The sequence below is a fragment of the Panicum virgatum genome, chromosome 7N (genome assembly GCF_016808335.1).
Source record: "Panicum virgatum strain AP13 chromosome 7N, P.virgatum_v5, whole genome shotgun sequence".
Taxonomy (NCBI): Eukaryota; Viridiplantae; Streptophyta; class Magnoliopsida; order Poales; family Poaceae; genus Panicum; species Panicum virgatum.
In genome coordinates this window covers 6,667,807-6,684,468 of record NC_053151.1, presented here as the reverse complement: position 1 = coordinate 6,684,468, position 16,662 = coordinate 6,667,807, and the positions used below count along the sequence as shown (strand labels likewise).

At 42.8% G+C, this 16,662-nt stretch overlaps 1 protein-coding gene across 1 annotated transcript; it reads left to right on the top strand.

Moving 5' to 3' along the window:
• The first annotated feature begins 4,879 nt into the window (after positions 1–4,879).
• LOC120682021 (cell wall protein DAN4-like) lies at positions 4,880–8,876 on the top strand. Its single transcript, XM_039963746.1, has 9 exons — positions 4,880–5,553; positions 5,693–5,745; positions 6,028–6,105; positions 6,198–6,469; positions 6,756–7,575; positions 7,653–7,949; positions 8,110–8,301; positions 8,385–8,476; positions 8,567–8,876. Exons 1-9 carry the CDS (start codon positions 5,136–5,138, stop codon positions 8,760–8,762), a joined length of 2,418 nt encoding a protein of 805 aa, XP_039819680.1. The 5' UTR covers positions 4,880–5,135; the 3' UTR covers positions 8,763–8,876.
• Positions 8,877–16,662: the final 7,786 nt, after the last annotated feature.

Genomic DNA, 16,662 nt, shown 5'->3' with positions numbered 1-16,662 from the left:
AGACCATATAGAAAATTCTCCAGCTCTGCTATGCGCTTGTACGTGTATTCCAATAGACCAAATGAACGAAAGTGTAAAAACAACTCGTTGCATAGGTACGTTTGCTACATACACGTTGTCAATCAAACACGGAGGGAGCGAGCATAACTTGTATTTATAGAATTTGGCTTGCACGGTGGCTCCAGCCAAGATATTTATGTTTACAGGCAGCCTATTTGGCTGGGACGAACAGGCTGGGCCGGAACAACCAGCCAACCCAGCTCCCGCAATCCCCCGCCGGCTGGGCTGCACAGCCGAATAGGTGTATGGTCTGCACGGCGATCATACCATATTCTAGAAAGGATGTCACTTTGTCGCTTGCATTTAATTTTGCTAGGTATTAATTATGAGCTGGAACGTATCTTCCACCAAGATTATAATGGTCAGATAAATAACTTCACAGAAAATAGTAGGTAAAAGGTTGTCTTTTGTTTTTTAATATTCTACTAAATAGGTTGTTCTCTATAATCCAGCTCCCGCCATCCCCAGCCGGCTGGTTGCAGCCCAGCTAGCCCAGCCGAACAGGTGTATGGTCTGCACGGCGATTATACCATATTCTAGAAAGGATGTCACTTTGTCGCTTGCATTTAATTTTGCTAGGTATTAATCATGAGCTGGAACATATCTTCCACCAAGATTATAATGGTCAAATAAATAACTTCACACACAATAGTAGGTAAAGGTTGTCTCTTCTGTTTTTTAATATTCTACTAAATAGGTTGTTCTCTATATGTTATATATTTTGAAAGTATTTATGTCATGGTATAATCACTAGTACAGCGTCCTCCATCACCATTGGTTCAAAATAACCATCACGGTCGGTTCCACTAGGACATGCACAAAATTTACTACATCCGGGGGGATGTGTGAAGTGCGAAGGCAAACAACGTCCGTGTTCGACTTGAATTTGTCGAAACCCGGCCGCACAACCCGATTCTGTGGGCTGCCCGGCCGCCGGTGTGCAGCCCAAATTCTGTGGCGAGACGGTATAAATACCCGTGCGCCCAGACAGCGACCGCGTCCGCTCATCAACGAAGCCCCCTTTCCGTGGCTTCCTCACGAAGCCTTTCCTTTCCCGTATCCAACTCCTCGGCTGTTTTTCCTCCTTGCTGCGATGCAGGACGACGACTCCACCGCCGAGGGCCCATGTCCGTGGAGGCAGGACCTGGACCCGCTCTTGCGCCCCCAGGTGCTGGAGAAGATGTATGTGCTCTGCTCTGCTCCGTTCCACTCCCTCCCCTACCGTCGCCATTGTTGCCCTTAGATTTTTGTTAGGGTTTTGGTTGGCTCGTTTGCTTGATGGGGAGCATCCCGTCTTTGGTGGTCTGCGCATGGGAGCCGGAGGGTTTGATGACGCGTGGATAGTTTCTCACTTGCCCCACTTCTCAACCTGCTGGAATGCCATATTCAGATTTGTGGATACACTATCGATTCCACTATGTTTGTTGCTACATCTTGAGCCTACCAATATTTGCTTGATTTGGATTGCTGCTCTAGATTTATTTTTTCTGGAATTGATGCAACGATTTTGTTTGTGCCTTAGCTACCTACCAAGATTTGTTTCCTAACTGTGACGACCTCGGGGTTAAGAGGATTGCTTACATGTTAAGTTTCTTTATATATTCCCGAACAAGAAATTTATTTATGTTACTAGTTGAGATGTACGTGCCACAGATACATATTTAATTTTTCTTCCATCATGCCGCATGATGTCATTTATTTTTCTTCCAAAAATAATACACGTCTGGCTTTTCCTTCCATAAACAATGATGTCAATTATTATCTTTCCAAAATAAATAATGACATGAATTATGGGTGAATGCATGTGCAAAAAAAGTAAAATGTGTGCCAAAGGAAAGTAATATGCAGGAACCAGAGGTGGGTATAGAAAATTACCGGTGTAAAAAGTATTAGGATTTTGGTGGAAATATTTTCCTTATATCAAAAACTGGGACTCCACCCCTTTCGTCAAACTTCCGGACCTGACTTGTGGGACCTCCGTTAAAGATACGGTGGGTCTAACCTCGGTGAGAAAGCATTTACATCGTTTCAACTTTTTATAGATAGATTACAATTATCAATGTTTAGCTTGCGTATTAGACCATATCTCCAATGCTTAAAGATTGCACTGGCCTTAAATATCTCCAAGGTATTCCTTATATATAGCTTTTAATGGCTGGAAGCGTATAGAAGATCACTTCCTAAAAAACACAAGCAGCTGATCACTTCATTTTTTTCTCCCTTTTTTTTCACCACATACTCCCTCCGTCCTATGAAAAGTCTAATTCTGAGTTTGAAAAAAATTTCATAAAGAGTGCAATTCTAGAAATTGGATCTCAATTACTTGCCTAATTAAGTGGTTAGATTTGAATTGCATGCCAAAATAGCCATATGTGGCAAACAAATGAGGGAATAAGAGTCTTTTCACACCACCACTCATTTTTCTGAAAAACTTACGATTGCACTCTTCATGGGACGGAGGGACTAGGTCATAAGATGACATGTACATCCTAAATGATAGTTGGTTGGCACTGTTCGCGAGAGACCTCCTCTGTCCTTCTAGATTCAATATGACAGTTAAAATTGCTTTATAATGTATACAGTAGTACTGATGTGATGTGGTGTTTAGGCATTTTGGTTCGGAAAATGCTGTGATTATATTTCTAAAATTGGGTTCTTTTGGTGTCATGGCCACATTTTTTCTGCAATACTAAGATCTTTTGGGTTATCATCCGTCTGTGTCTATGAGGATCAACTAATGCATTGCTCAAGAGTCAGATGTTCTAAGTTTAGCATGCTTTTTGGTAATACTATACAGATTTGATATGTCTCACGTTCCATATATATATTACCCTAAATTTACCTGTTCTACTCAATCAGAGCGAGGACATTGGCCCAAGTTTACCATGGACAGCTCGATTCTACCGCGGACCTTAACGGGGTTGCTGCTAGGTTTGAAAACAAGGTATTCCAGGAAGCTAACAGTAAGGTAATTTTTTTTTGTCCCTTGGTAGAGTATCATTTTTAGGAAAAAGTCCATTTTTGACCTCTCAACTCTTCGCAAAGTCTAATTTTAACCCTCAACTGTAAAACCATCTGAATCAAACCCCCGAACTTACAAAACCGGAGCAATTCATGCCCTCGGTCTATGTTGGGCGGTATTGAGCTGGCGTGGCGAGTTTTGACGATAGTTGACCAATGACATGGACGAAACTGGTAACGTGGAGGAGCCACGTCAGCGGCCTCTCTCTCTCTCCACGTGAAGCATCCTCCCCTGCGGGCCGCCGCCGCCGTCTCCCCTCTAGGGCCACCATTGCTGTCCCTCCCCCGCGCTAACCGTGGTTTGTCAGCAAGAAAATGAACGGCACCAGGGACTCACTGTGGAGGTTGACGATGGCGGCGCCGGGTGGTGGCGGGTGGCCGGCGCATGGCCCGCTCAGGCGAGCGGCGTACGCGACCAGTGGGTGGAATCAAGGGAGGAGGTCATGGGGCTGCTACTTGTGCGGGGAATCAGAGAATGACGGAGTGAGGTCGCCGGATTTCGAAAGGTGGTGGAGCTCGCCTCCTGCGCGGCAGTGGCGCAGGTGGCGACACTGAGCTCTCGCGCGGGTGGCGAGGCAGGTGCGCGTGTAGTGGACGACAAGGCGAGGCAGCAGGGAGGGTTGGGGTGGCTTCCCACGCTGTCAAATGGGGCCACCGCTGCCGCTAGACGAGGTGCTACTCGCGCGCCCCTGGCGGCTGCCGCATACCATCGCTCGCGCACCGTTCTGCTTGCGCACCCTGTCGCCTCTCGCAGCCCCGCCTGCCACTGCGCGCAGGGGAAGAAAGGAGAGGCCATAGGGGAGTGGTGATGGTGCGGGGTGGAGCCATGGGGGATGGAGGGAGGATGAAGAAATGCCCCGCCCGCCGCGTTGCCGGTCCGCCCCCTTGGTTGTGCCGAGCTGCGCCACCGAGCCGCCTGCTCCACGATCTCCGGCAGACGCACTACCCCTGCTCTACGCCCCGACAAGCGCGCCACGAGCTCCGCGCGGCTGCGCCACCTCTACTCCCGCAAGCCCCGACGAGGTAGGGTGGGGCGCCTGTGCGTGGCGTGGGGAGGAGGACGGGGGGCACGACACTGGACCTCGGCGCGGGGACGGAGAGGAGCTGGGGCCAGTGGCGCAAGCATGGGGTGAGCTCAGGGCTACCCGGCGGCGGGAGCACGAAGAGGGAGAGAGAAGATGGTGGCGTCGGCAGTGAAGAAGGGAGAGAGAATGGGTATGACATGTGGGCCCGGCCACGTCATGGTTTAGTTGGAAAAAAGAGAGCAAAACCACTGTCATGTCATCACAATACCACCTAGAAGGGGTGGGGTGGGGGGGTGGCAAAGTTGCACGGTATTAATTGTTGGGGTATCCATTGTGTCAGGTTTTGTAGTTGGGGGTTAAAGTTGGACAAACACAAGAGTTGAGGGGTCAAAAATGGACTTTTTCCTCATTTTTATGGCATGCTTCATGTGCATTTGAGCTTCAGATCTATTACTATGCTAGGTATGCAGTCGTTTGCATATCTGTACTAAAATTAACTGGTGAATGCAAGTAGTATATGATAGAAAATGAAATAAAACTGTTAGCTATATGTTTTCTTCCTCTGGTTCCCGTTTCATGTGTTTTATCTCATACCATGGTGTGTAATATAGTTTCATCATATTTACAGGGAGATTATCTTAGGAGAGTTTCTTACAAGTTGTCTACTCTGGAGCTACAAAAGCAAAAACTTTTGCAGCGTGCTGCTTCAATCCATCATCACCAAGTACAAATGGGAAGCCATATGCGTCCAGTTAATGCAATTCATGCAATCAACGGAGGTAATTCATCAACGCAAGTGCCATCGATTTCTACTCACGGAAGGCAATCTTCTCAGCTGCAAAGCCTTCCTACGACATCTTTAGTTTCGGGCCTAGTGCCAAACCAGAACGTGGCTTGTCCTTCAGCACAAAACATCACGTCAACGTTAAGCAAGAACATCTAGAGGTTACAAGAAAGCCAGGTCAAACTCTTAACTCGCGACAAGCATCAACAACTCCATCGGAAACAAATGTCCTACTCAGTCAGCGGATGGTACAACCAGTAGCATCTGAAAAGTTGAAGCAACTAGCCTTGCAAATGCAGCCCTCAGACTTTTCAGGATGCAACCCAAATAGAATTACACAGCCACAAGGACAGCCAGTTCAACCAAATGTGCAGCAGAATCCCTTCGGGAAAAATGGTATGTTGCCGAAGGAACTCATGATGGTGAATCAAAAAGGTTTGGGGTTCAACCAACAACAGACGATGGATAGGCAAAAGTACCAAATGCAGGTGCATAATGGTCATCTTGGAGCACAGAATACTCAACCTGGTGTAACAATTGGATTAGGGTCAAAGCTGAGGATGCATGAACAAGAGGCACTCAATGAACATATCGAAATAGAATCTCAGCCTGTGGCCCTACCTCAGCAGCTGATCACCGCCAGTCAGCAAAACATCTTGTTCTGTAAGATCTCTCAAACTTTAGGTTTTCCCACCTGCATTATTAGTCCGTCATAAATTGTGTATGACATGATGCTGCATCAATTCCTTACTTTTCTTTGTTAACTCATCACAAATGTTCACATCTTGTTTGTCATTTTCAGCAACTACGGGAAATGCTGGAGAAGTTGATTGGAGGGAGGAAATGTTTCAGAAGGTGGGAAAAGTCTTTTTGACATATCGTATATTCAGGCTGAGACAAGAATTTTCTCTCAAGTCTTTATTTTTCTATGAGCTTTTTTATCTTCCAGTCATGCCCATGTATATCTATAAAGTATATATCATGCTGCCACAAGAATTTATGATCACTGCAGTTTAATTGCTCACATATCATATCTGTATATATCATTGTCTTGTCTTTTAATAATATAAGCATTGCTACATAGCTTGGAATGTGAATAATCATCATATAATCATATTGCGGTTACATGGATTTCAGATCAAGCCGCTAAAGGATGCTTACCTTTTAGAGCTCATGGAATTGGATAAAGCCATTCTTGTTCCAAAACTTTCACAGGTCCTTTATTATTTTCATATTAAAACTTTGAACCTTATGAATGTTCATCAACACCAATATCTCTCACATTCTTTTGTTCCATTTCTGGACAGAAGCAGCTTGAGTCATTACCCAATGAAAGAGCTCAACAATACAGATTTAGAGTACACTTGAAGCAGAAAACAAAACTGATGGTGAAATTCTTACTGCTAGAGAAAAGCAGCATCCCTGACAACTACAGGGGGCAGCTCTCCATGTTTCTCAAGTCCATACAAGATTTGCTAGGTTTCTACAGGAGAAGTAGAAATAGGTACCAGATTTCTCATGGGCAGCCTAAAATAATCAATCTTATTGGTGATCAGGCTCCATCCAGTGCTGGTACAAGGTCGGTATAAAATGCACTTGTCTTTTAATAGTTTTAAAAGAACTACTGTGAAATATTGGGTTCCTGATGATGTGTGACCATGACCTTGAATTGCAATGAAGAAAGTACAAATTATGTGATGGGCTGCTTATTAGGCTGCATTATCTAGTAATTTCTCATTTAATATTTAAATCTCCTTTCTAAAATATTTAAATTTAGCAACTTTCAGAATGGTTGAGATTGCTTATCATTATTTTTATATGACAAATTTATACAATTCCTTTGTGTGCTTTTTTCTATATTGTAGCCATCAAAATCAGCAAGAACAACCTGTAAATACCCAGTTGATGAAGAATATTATAACTACAACACCAGCAGCTCAAGAAATCAATAGCAACAGCTTGTTAGGAGTAGAAAGCTCTTGTTTCCCTAAAAAGACACGAGGATTGGTGCAGTCTTTGCCAATCGATAAGCTTCAGGAGTGTTGCACACAGACACTTTCACTTGCTATCAAGGCAGGCACTGTAAAAGTCTCTTCACCTTCTCAGGTGTCCACATCCTCATCACCCATTTCTACGCCAAGAGATGCAAATCCTACAACCTCATCCTCTGTTTCTGTGAAGTCCACATTGCCATCATCAGTTGCCAAGCCAGGTGTTTTAAAAGTTGCCTCGTCATGTGCTTCAGGGAACTCTATGTTGCCATCATCATTTGCCCAATCTACTTCTATACAAGCTGTTTCACCATGTGCTTCAGCAAAATCATCATTGCCATCATCACCCTTTGCCAATCCTGGTGTTATAGAAACCACTTCATCCGTTACCAATTCAGGTTGTGATCCAGCTGCTTTGCCCTGTCCTTCAGTGCACCCTACATCATCCGACAACTTCGAGAGTTTTTATGGCTCACTACTACAAGACATCTCAGCAACTACCAGTGCACAGACAGTAGTAGGAGGAACAGCAACAGCTGCAGAAAATTGTATTAAACAGGTCACTACCATTAAACCAATCATGCCATCCGCACCACTTCTGGCAGAAATAGTAGATCATCAAGCAGAGGATAAGGATGACCCTAGAAATGAAATACTGGAGGCTAAGAGGCCCATCGATCGCCTACTTGATGCGGTAAGCATGCAACATTGATCATATTGTTAACATTTGATATTTGGAATTCTTTAACTTATTTCTTGACTTATCTTCAGGTGCGTACTTCATCACCAGCGATGCTTTGTAGCGCAGCTAATTCTGTCTGCTCAGTCCTCAACTCGAACAATTGGGTACAACAGAGCGAAATGGATACCTTTGAGGATTGGGCATTCTTCTCAGAGCAGTGTGGATCTAGCACTGCGAACAAAATGAAGCGTGATTTGGAAAGTACATCATTGTATTCTGAGTCAGCACCACAGGGCATCATGGGTGCAAGTTGCTTGACATTTGATTGCACTGCCTCCGAGGATGAATACAGTGTAGAACGGCGTGCTAGAAGGCAAAAAACACAAGTAACATGAGGGATCATTGTTTTCTTTTCCTAGTTTTCTGAAACATATTTTCTTTATTTTCTGAAGCTATTAATGAGGCAATTTCTACTCTCTTATGAATTGCAACATATTTCTATCAACAACACGAGCAGTCTCACTTTTTTCAAACTTTGTATTGCAGAATGCTAAGGATACTCTGTTAGATGAAATAAACTCTGCAAACAGCATGTTGTTAGATACCATTATCAGCATCGCTAATGACAATGGAACAGATGGGATCTCCTCTAGCTGTGGTGGGACAATGGTCAAGCTCTTCTACACTGCCACATCACTCGCACCAGACCTTGCATCGCTCTTTGCAACACCTGGAATGGTACTCTTGCCATCAAGCCTACTGCTTATTTTACGACACATTGCATAAAATTTCTGTGATATTGATAGACTTTATCTGTGCAGTGTATCGTCATACCCCTGAAGCTCTTGGTCCCTGCAGATTATCCAAGAAGCTCTCCTATGCTTGTCTGTGACAAGGGTGATGAGCAAATGAGGTGAGTTCAGGCAGCTTGATTCTCAAAAGGTAATAGTGTATCGTTAACATGTTGTTGTCCATTACTAAGATGCAACTCGACTTGCTGCAGGAAGAGGTTCAATGCCATTTCTGGCACACTGGACGTAGCCTTCCGGCAGGCCCTCTGTGGACTCCCAGATCCCATGTCAGTCCTAGACATCGCAAAGGCGTGGGATGCCTCCGTACGGAGGGCGGTCGTGGAATTTGCACAGAGGCACGGTGGGGGAACATTCAGCTCCAGCTACGGTGAGTGGGCTAGGTGCTGATGGTGTGTGAGAGATGGAGACTGCGTGTGTGCCTGTTGTTTTGTTGTAGAACATGCTGGTCAGTTTAAGATTTTATTTGAATATGGAAACTAGTATGAGAGAAGCATAGCATGTACTTTGGTGAAATCATGCTCTATAATGGATGTACATCACCAGTTCTTTGTACTGGTAAGATATTTATAGTTCAATATATAATTCTAAAAAACAGTGCCTAACAAATAGTATAGATTGATAAAAATACTCCTTCCATTTTCAATAAATAATTCTATAAAATAGAGTGTACATATACAATACTACCCATGAATGTCGATTGAGCTCAAGGCGGCAGTGATAGACTTTTACTGCCGGTTCGTGAGCAGGTGTGTCCGTAGTGGCTTTTGGAACTGGCGATAAAAGTCTGTATCACCACCAGTTTGAGAAAGGAACATGCAGTGTGATAAGCGAAGTAAAATCCCCCATACTTTTTAAATTGAAAACCTACCCATTGGTATGGAAAAATTTCTATACTGGAAAGTCTTTTTATGCTCTTCAATTTCTTTTGACAGAATCGCTACTTAATGTTTCAGTATGTAGAGCGTGTCAATGTGAAAAGCTAAGATTAATATGTACATATTCGGGAGTACCGATGATTTGCGAATAAGATTGTGGTGTGGAATGGTAGCGGCAAATGAAGCAGGTGGCACTGTTGTCTCTCCATGGTAACACATCACATGACGAGTGACAAATAAAAATTATTTTATTAAAAATTGCAAAACCAGTACTCCAAAACCGCCATGGATCCGTCTGCTTGGGACATGGACTGCTCAGTACATCACGCTTCGCTGATGGACAAAACCAAGCGGGTGCCGTGTGAACTGAGAGGTCGACAGGAGGTGGCGAATTATAAAAATTTATTTCCAAATCTATTTAGATTTGCACAATATGTTTCTATATATTGCTATCTCATAAAATTTTTGTACCATAGGGTCCAATCTTACAAACTATACATGGCAATTGTAGGAAATGTAAAACGCACAAAGTAAAGTGCAGTCCTACAAACTATACATATGGGTGTGTTCTTGGATCCAGGCAGTGCCTCCAGGTCCAAGGTCCAAGCCATAGCTTCTTGCCGCAAAATCGAGCTACTCCATAGTGCACACATGTAGATAATGGAGATTCGGAACGATTAGAACGGAGACAGAGGACAATCCCAGCTTCAAGCAGAGAAAGGAAAATATTTGAACTGGGACAGCCAGACGGGATGACGGCTGCAGCTCCATTATCTTTGCGGCGTGGGACTAGAGATTGTAAAAAAAAAAATTGAATGGCTAAGCTCCTGGAGGGAGCGGATGGGTTCAAGGTTAACCTAACCGGTGGGAACCGGTCCGGTTTGACCGGTTACCGGTCAAACCGGTCCGGTCCGGTTCCGGTTTCGGCCGGTACCCAACCGGCCAAAATTCAAATTTTAAATTTGAATTCAAAAAATGAAAAATTCCTAAAAATACTTCAAGGTGTGATGAATCTAATGGTGTCAAATTTTCTCAAAAATTCATTCATTTAGTAGTCATTTAGTATAGTTTGTGGGAATTTAAAGTTAAATCAAAAAAGAAAAAGAAAAAAATGGGCCGGCCCATGAAGGCCCACCGATCAAACCGGTCAAACCGGCCGGTAAACCGGTCAAACCGATCGGTAAACCGGTCAAACCGGCTGGTAAACCGGTTGCACGGGAGCTTTTGAATTTCAATCCGGTCAAACCGACCGGTAAACCGGTAAAACCGGCCGGTAAACCGGTCGGAACCGGTTGCATGAGAGTTTTTGAATTTGGATTTGAATTCAACCGGTTTCCACCGGCTACCGGCCTAACCGGTCCGGTAAACCGGTACCGGAGGGCGGCGGTTAGGCCGGTCCGGTCGGATTTTAAAACCCTGGATGGGTTCCACTTTCCACATGTGCGGGGATACGGATGGGTACACGCCAAGGAGACACGGAAGCTGCAGCTTGTGGCGGTGCTTGGCTGGTCAGTTGCCACGCAGAGCCAGAGTTAGGGGTGTTCTTTGCCTAGCCTGTTGTTGTTCTGTGAGAACCGCCCAATTTGATACTATTTTAAACGAACCGCCGGTCATTATCATCCAGATGAGAGTTAACACGTACTTGCCGGAGAGCGTGCCACGTGTTATCCCACATCTAGAGACACGAATGACCGACACGTCATTCATCCAAAATAATATCAAATCCGGTAGTCCCGGTATGTGCTCCAACATACGCCCAGAATCAGTATATGCACATACCGTTTACAATCGAATACATCGCCAAAATCCACAAAGAGCAATTTTACACACTTAATATTACAAGTTCAATATAGGTGGGTTTCAAACTTCACTTACAAGCCTTGGGCTCACGAAAGTCATATTAAACAGAAACATAAAGTTTATTATATTTACATGCTCTCACGAAACTCAATTACGATAAAGACTTACTTAAGTAATGACGCTTTGCTCAAGGACATCATTACAGCCACCACGACCTACTCTTCCCCCGCGTTTGGATCAGCGGGGTAGAACTGGCCGAACACCACTTTCGGCTCACCTGCAACTAGATTTAGAAAGCACCCTGAGTACAAAAGTACTCCGCAAGACTTACGCGATTAAATAAACAAGGATCATGCATTGGCTCAAGTAAAAGCTTTAAGGTTAAGTAATTATTGTATAAGCTTTAGCTCTCTACACTATCACCTATCAGAATTAATTAATCTTGCCCAACCCCAAACACTTTTAGTTGATTAAGAGAGTAATATAACCTATAACTGATCATAACTATAACATAAACCACTCCCAACACAATCGAAATTCTATGAGGAGTTCATGGGATAAAGAGCTTGCTCATAACCGAGAGCGCGGCAATTCAAATTGATTATAACCTTGCAAGGGTGTACTACTTTACCCACACGACGCGAGGACCATGCGACTCACCCAACCGATCACGCCAGGCAAGGGGGTACTCACGTCAACCGTTCCCAACAAGGCTCGATCATTGAACCTCACACCTAGCTTACGAGTAGAGACTTAGTTCCACCAGGGACATCTCTAAACTTTCCTACACATAGGTCCACCTGGGGATACACTAAGCCTCTCTGCATAGCCCGTAGCTAGGACTGCACATCAATGATCAAGTCAAAGAAGGTAATTGGCTTATCCATACCATTATATTGGATATGTGGTAGCACGGAAAGGTGCTCAAAACCGACGTCGTCCACTCGGTCCTTAATCGATCCAAGCGGACTATATCCATGTGACTTCATTCTCTTGGCCCTACCATTCCGCTCGAATCTCGATACTACCAAACTCTTAACAACCCAACCGAACTAGTGCGATCAAGGATTAATGGTAAATGTGATCCTCCAAACCATTCCGGTCTAGCGAGCAATAGAAGAATTTTAAGCAGGGCTAAGCATCTAGTCAAGTTAAGTAATTAACTAACTAACTAGTGCCAAGAATAGGGATAACAAATCAAGGAAGGATCATGCATAAAGATAGGTACAACAATGCAATACATACATACTATACATATATAGCCCACAATACCCAATTGGAATAGCTAAACTAAAATAGATTAAATAGGTGCAAGGAATATGCTTAGCTGCTTGCCTTGGTTAACTTCGGGCTCGACCAGAAACGGGACTCCGGGTTCAGGTTCAACGGACTCGGCGGGCTCCACAGGTTCGTTCTCCGACGATTCGGTCACTAAAATGCATGAATGCGATGCAAGAATTAAGAAATGAACTAAACAACAAGCATAAATCATGGAAATAACTGAGCATGCAGAGAACAATACAAAGAACTCAAGAAAATTGGTTTTGCATTAAAAGCATTTTCCTATAAGTAAACATAAACATATTAGTTTTCAGCCACTCTAAACAAGGTAAATCAGAAAAGGAATGCAAAATAAGCTAAACAAATCCAAGAAAATTATCTTAGATACTAGGCATGAAAACAAAGCTAACAAAACTGGTTTTACTATTTTCTCACTTTCCAGCAAAAAGTTCTATATTAAACCATTTTCAGACAAAGTATAAGAAAACAAGCTAAAACTTTGATAAACAGCAAGGAAGCACCTAAGTAAGTTGCACCACTGAAAACAACACCTCACAAGGAGTCTAACAAAATTTAGGTTAAAATTTTTAGAGCAATACACAAATAAATAAGCATTAAAACCTAAGAAACTATACATAAATCTACAGAAAAGTAACATGCAAAACAATATTTTTCTTGAGTAGATCTAAGCTAGAGGAATCCAACAAAATAAGTTTCATAATTTTTGGAGCTATACATGAATTTCTATGGATTTTGCAAGATTGCAGGAATATAAAACCTAAGAAACCCTAACCAAATCGCTAGGTACACCCGGATCCCACAACCGCAGGCGCTGACGGGTGGGGCCCGCTGGCCAGCGGCCCACCAGCCCGAGTCAAGGCCAACTAGGGGCCTTGATCCGCGGCCACGGCGCGCGCGCACGCGTCGCGCGCGGCGACGGCGGGAGGCGGCGCGATGCGGCGCGGCGAAGTGGAGCCAAAGCGAGGTAGGGGAGGCGCGCACGAGGTGGAGGTGATGGCGGCGAGCCTCACCGGCTACTTGGAGGGCGGGAAACAGCGGCGGAAGGGCGGCGCGGCGAGCAGGGGCGGCGGCGGGCGGACCGGCGCGGCGGCGGCCCTGCAGGGGAGGGGAAAGGGCCGGATGAGGGCCAAAATCAAAGGAGGAAAGGGAGGAGAAGCTCTCCCCGCGAAGAATCGAGCTACAGCTCACCGAGGGCGGCGAATCGACGGCGGCCGACGGAGCTCGGGGCGGCGGCAATGGAGGGGAACGTGCTAGGGTTAGGGGCGGGGATGCCGGTCGAGCACGGATAAGGAGAGGGGTGAGGAGAAGAGCGAAGGGGCGGCACGGGATACGAGGATGGCCGACACGTGGCACGAGGTTTGCCGGCGGCGGCGACGCGTGCGTGCGGCGCGCCGCGAGCAGAACAGAGAGAGGAGAGGGAGAGGCTAACAGGTGGGGCCCGGCGTGGGATTTTTATTTTCCTTTCCTTTTTTTTTCTGGGGACATGTTCCCTGGTTGTAACTTGTATAAGCCCTTTTAAACGTTGAAACTGTGTGCGTGGGCCCGGGAAGGCCCGCGTTGCAAACAAACTTGTATTATATCTCCTTAATAGAATGATATGCAGCTCTCCTGCATATTCTAGAAAAATGGAAGTAAAGTGCAATAAGTAATGCGGAAGGTAGGTGAGGTAGGGATTGCAAACTCCCTGATCCTCATTGGTGCCCCAGGCAAGAGAATGCTTGCGTAAGGGCCAAGCTTTCAGTAAAGTAACTCTGTAGATAGCCGAGGATTAGAGGGTCTCCTAAGACTTACAACTTTGGATTTACGACTTTTGATGCGTGCAAGAACCAATACAAAGAGGTGTGCACACCTTGCCTTACTCTATGCTAACACCCAAAGCAATGCACTAAGAGGCCTAAACTAACACTAATCAAGTCATAAGACTTTTGCTAATTGTATTAATCTTCTCTTAGTCACTTTGGTGGATAGAGTAATTGAATATGTGTGAACGTAGGAACCAAGTCTATAGCTTCTCCAAACTCTAAGACGCTTGTTTTACATCACAAAATCTATATTTTTATCATGTTTTGCAATGTATGACAACACAAACATGATGAAAATTCATTGGTCACCTATCATACGTATCAAAACGTATTCTACGATAAAAACATTTTTTCTATCATAAATCTTATGACAATCCTTCTATCGTCGTTAAATTATGACACACATTTTTCAACATTATCTAGCTTAGAAAAGGTTACAAAATCTTTCCTATAGATAATTGTACGAGTGACATGTAGGATAAAACAACCACCAACATATAATGTGGCAATAATTAGGATCTGATGTGGCATATATATTCTGATGATTTAATTCATTACAAATAATTTCGCTGACCCAATAAGACCCATCTAGTGGGCAATATATTATGGGTGAGGCCCAATTGTAAGCCCCTTTAATTTTACCTATCAATCATTTAATTTCTCAAAAAAATATTCTTTATTTTCGAATGCAGCCCAATCCTTTTGTGGATCAAAATAACATGCTTTGTTTTAATAACAACAAAATAGCCCAAACAGTAGAATAGCCCAAACCTTGCATTTCAGCTCACATATAGCCTAAAGAGCACATTACATTTAGCCTTTTTCTTCATATTATAGCCCATTCATCACATCACTTGTATTTCAGCCTATACATCCCAAACAACACAATACACTTAGCAGAATCACAAATATGTAAAATCAAAAAGGACATAAGAAAGATAATTGTGTAATCTAAATTTAATCTGAATGCTCAATTTAATATTTATAGTTTTTTAAAATTTTTGGATTTGCATGCATGTGGGTGATGTCAGCAATTTTTGTCTACTTCTACATGTCAACTTGCAAGAGCGGCAGGTGCATAAACGAGCTCACTTAGCTGCCCCGCAAAATTAACTCTTGTGGTCGATGTAGCGCAGCTGCAATATTTCACTACTACAAAAACAATTTGTAATAACGCCCCTATTTTTTGGAGCCGGAACAAAATTTTATCTTTTGCTTCAAATGAAGCGGAGTTACTAAAGTGTCCGACCCGCCAATAAAAAAAGTAATTTTAGGGGCGGGTCACCCCTCACCCGCCCCTAAAAATGAGCATCATTTTCAGGGGTGGGTGATGGTCTCACATATCCCTCAAAATGTATTTTTAGGAGAGTGTGATGGCATGGCCTACCCCTAAAAATAGTTCCATGCAAAAAAGATCATAACTTTTTCCATATGATCTTAGATGAAGTCAAAATTTATTTCAAAATTGTAGAGAATGATGAGATCTAAAAGTTTGTAGTTGATAATTTTTTAATTTAAGCTTATTTAATGGTAAATTATTATAAATTCTCTAAGCTATAACTATATTGTATCTCATATGACTCAAGTCATACTTTGAGGTTTCCACAATCTTAACCTTTATACACACTGAAATATACTTGACATAATTTTATGTCTATAGTTCATAATAACCATAGTGTAAAAGTTTCACTTTCTTATTTCTTTTACTATATGTAAACAATTAAATGAAATTCCAGATAAAATAGAAAAAATATTTTAGAAACAGATTTGTAGGGATCCCCTCACCCGCCCCTACAAATAATTTTTAAACTTATTCTGGAAATTTATTTAATTCAAACAAAATAGCAAAACATGTCCAAAAAGTAAAGTTTTTAGCATAAGCTTATTGTGATCTATAGAACTAAAAAAATATTAAAAGCATATTTAGTGTATAAAGTGATTATGAGTGTAAAAACTATAAAATCAGCCTTGAGTTGTATGAGATAGTAAAGTAGGTGAGTTATATATTATGGTTTCACATTCTTAACCATTATATATACTAAAATATGATTTTGATTTTTTTAAATTCCGCATGTCACAATAGGCTTATGGTAAAAATTTACTTTTTTATATATTTTGCTACATGTTTTCATTTAAAAAATTTCAAAATAGAAAAAAGAGTTAAATGCACCAGCAGCCCTCGAACTTGTCACCCGCATGACTGCGAGCACCACTCGCACCGCCGGCGCACTTGCAGATGACATAGAGTTGCATGCAACGTAAATTCAAATAAAAAAAGTAATAGTTTACAATCCAATGATCCAAATTACATTCTAGTTTCACCATTATATTGCTTATAACGAGATCTTCAAAATTAAACCACACTTAACTATATTTAGATAAATTTTATTTCTGAATTTTTTTTTTATAAAATTAGAACAATTGTTCCAACTTCTTAATAAAATTGTTCCTTTTAGAAAAATATATTCCAGCTTCTCAATAAAATTGTTCTTTTTAGAAAAAATTCCA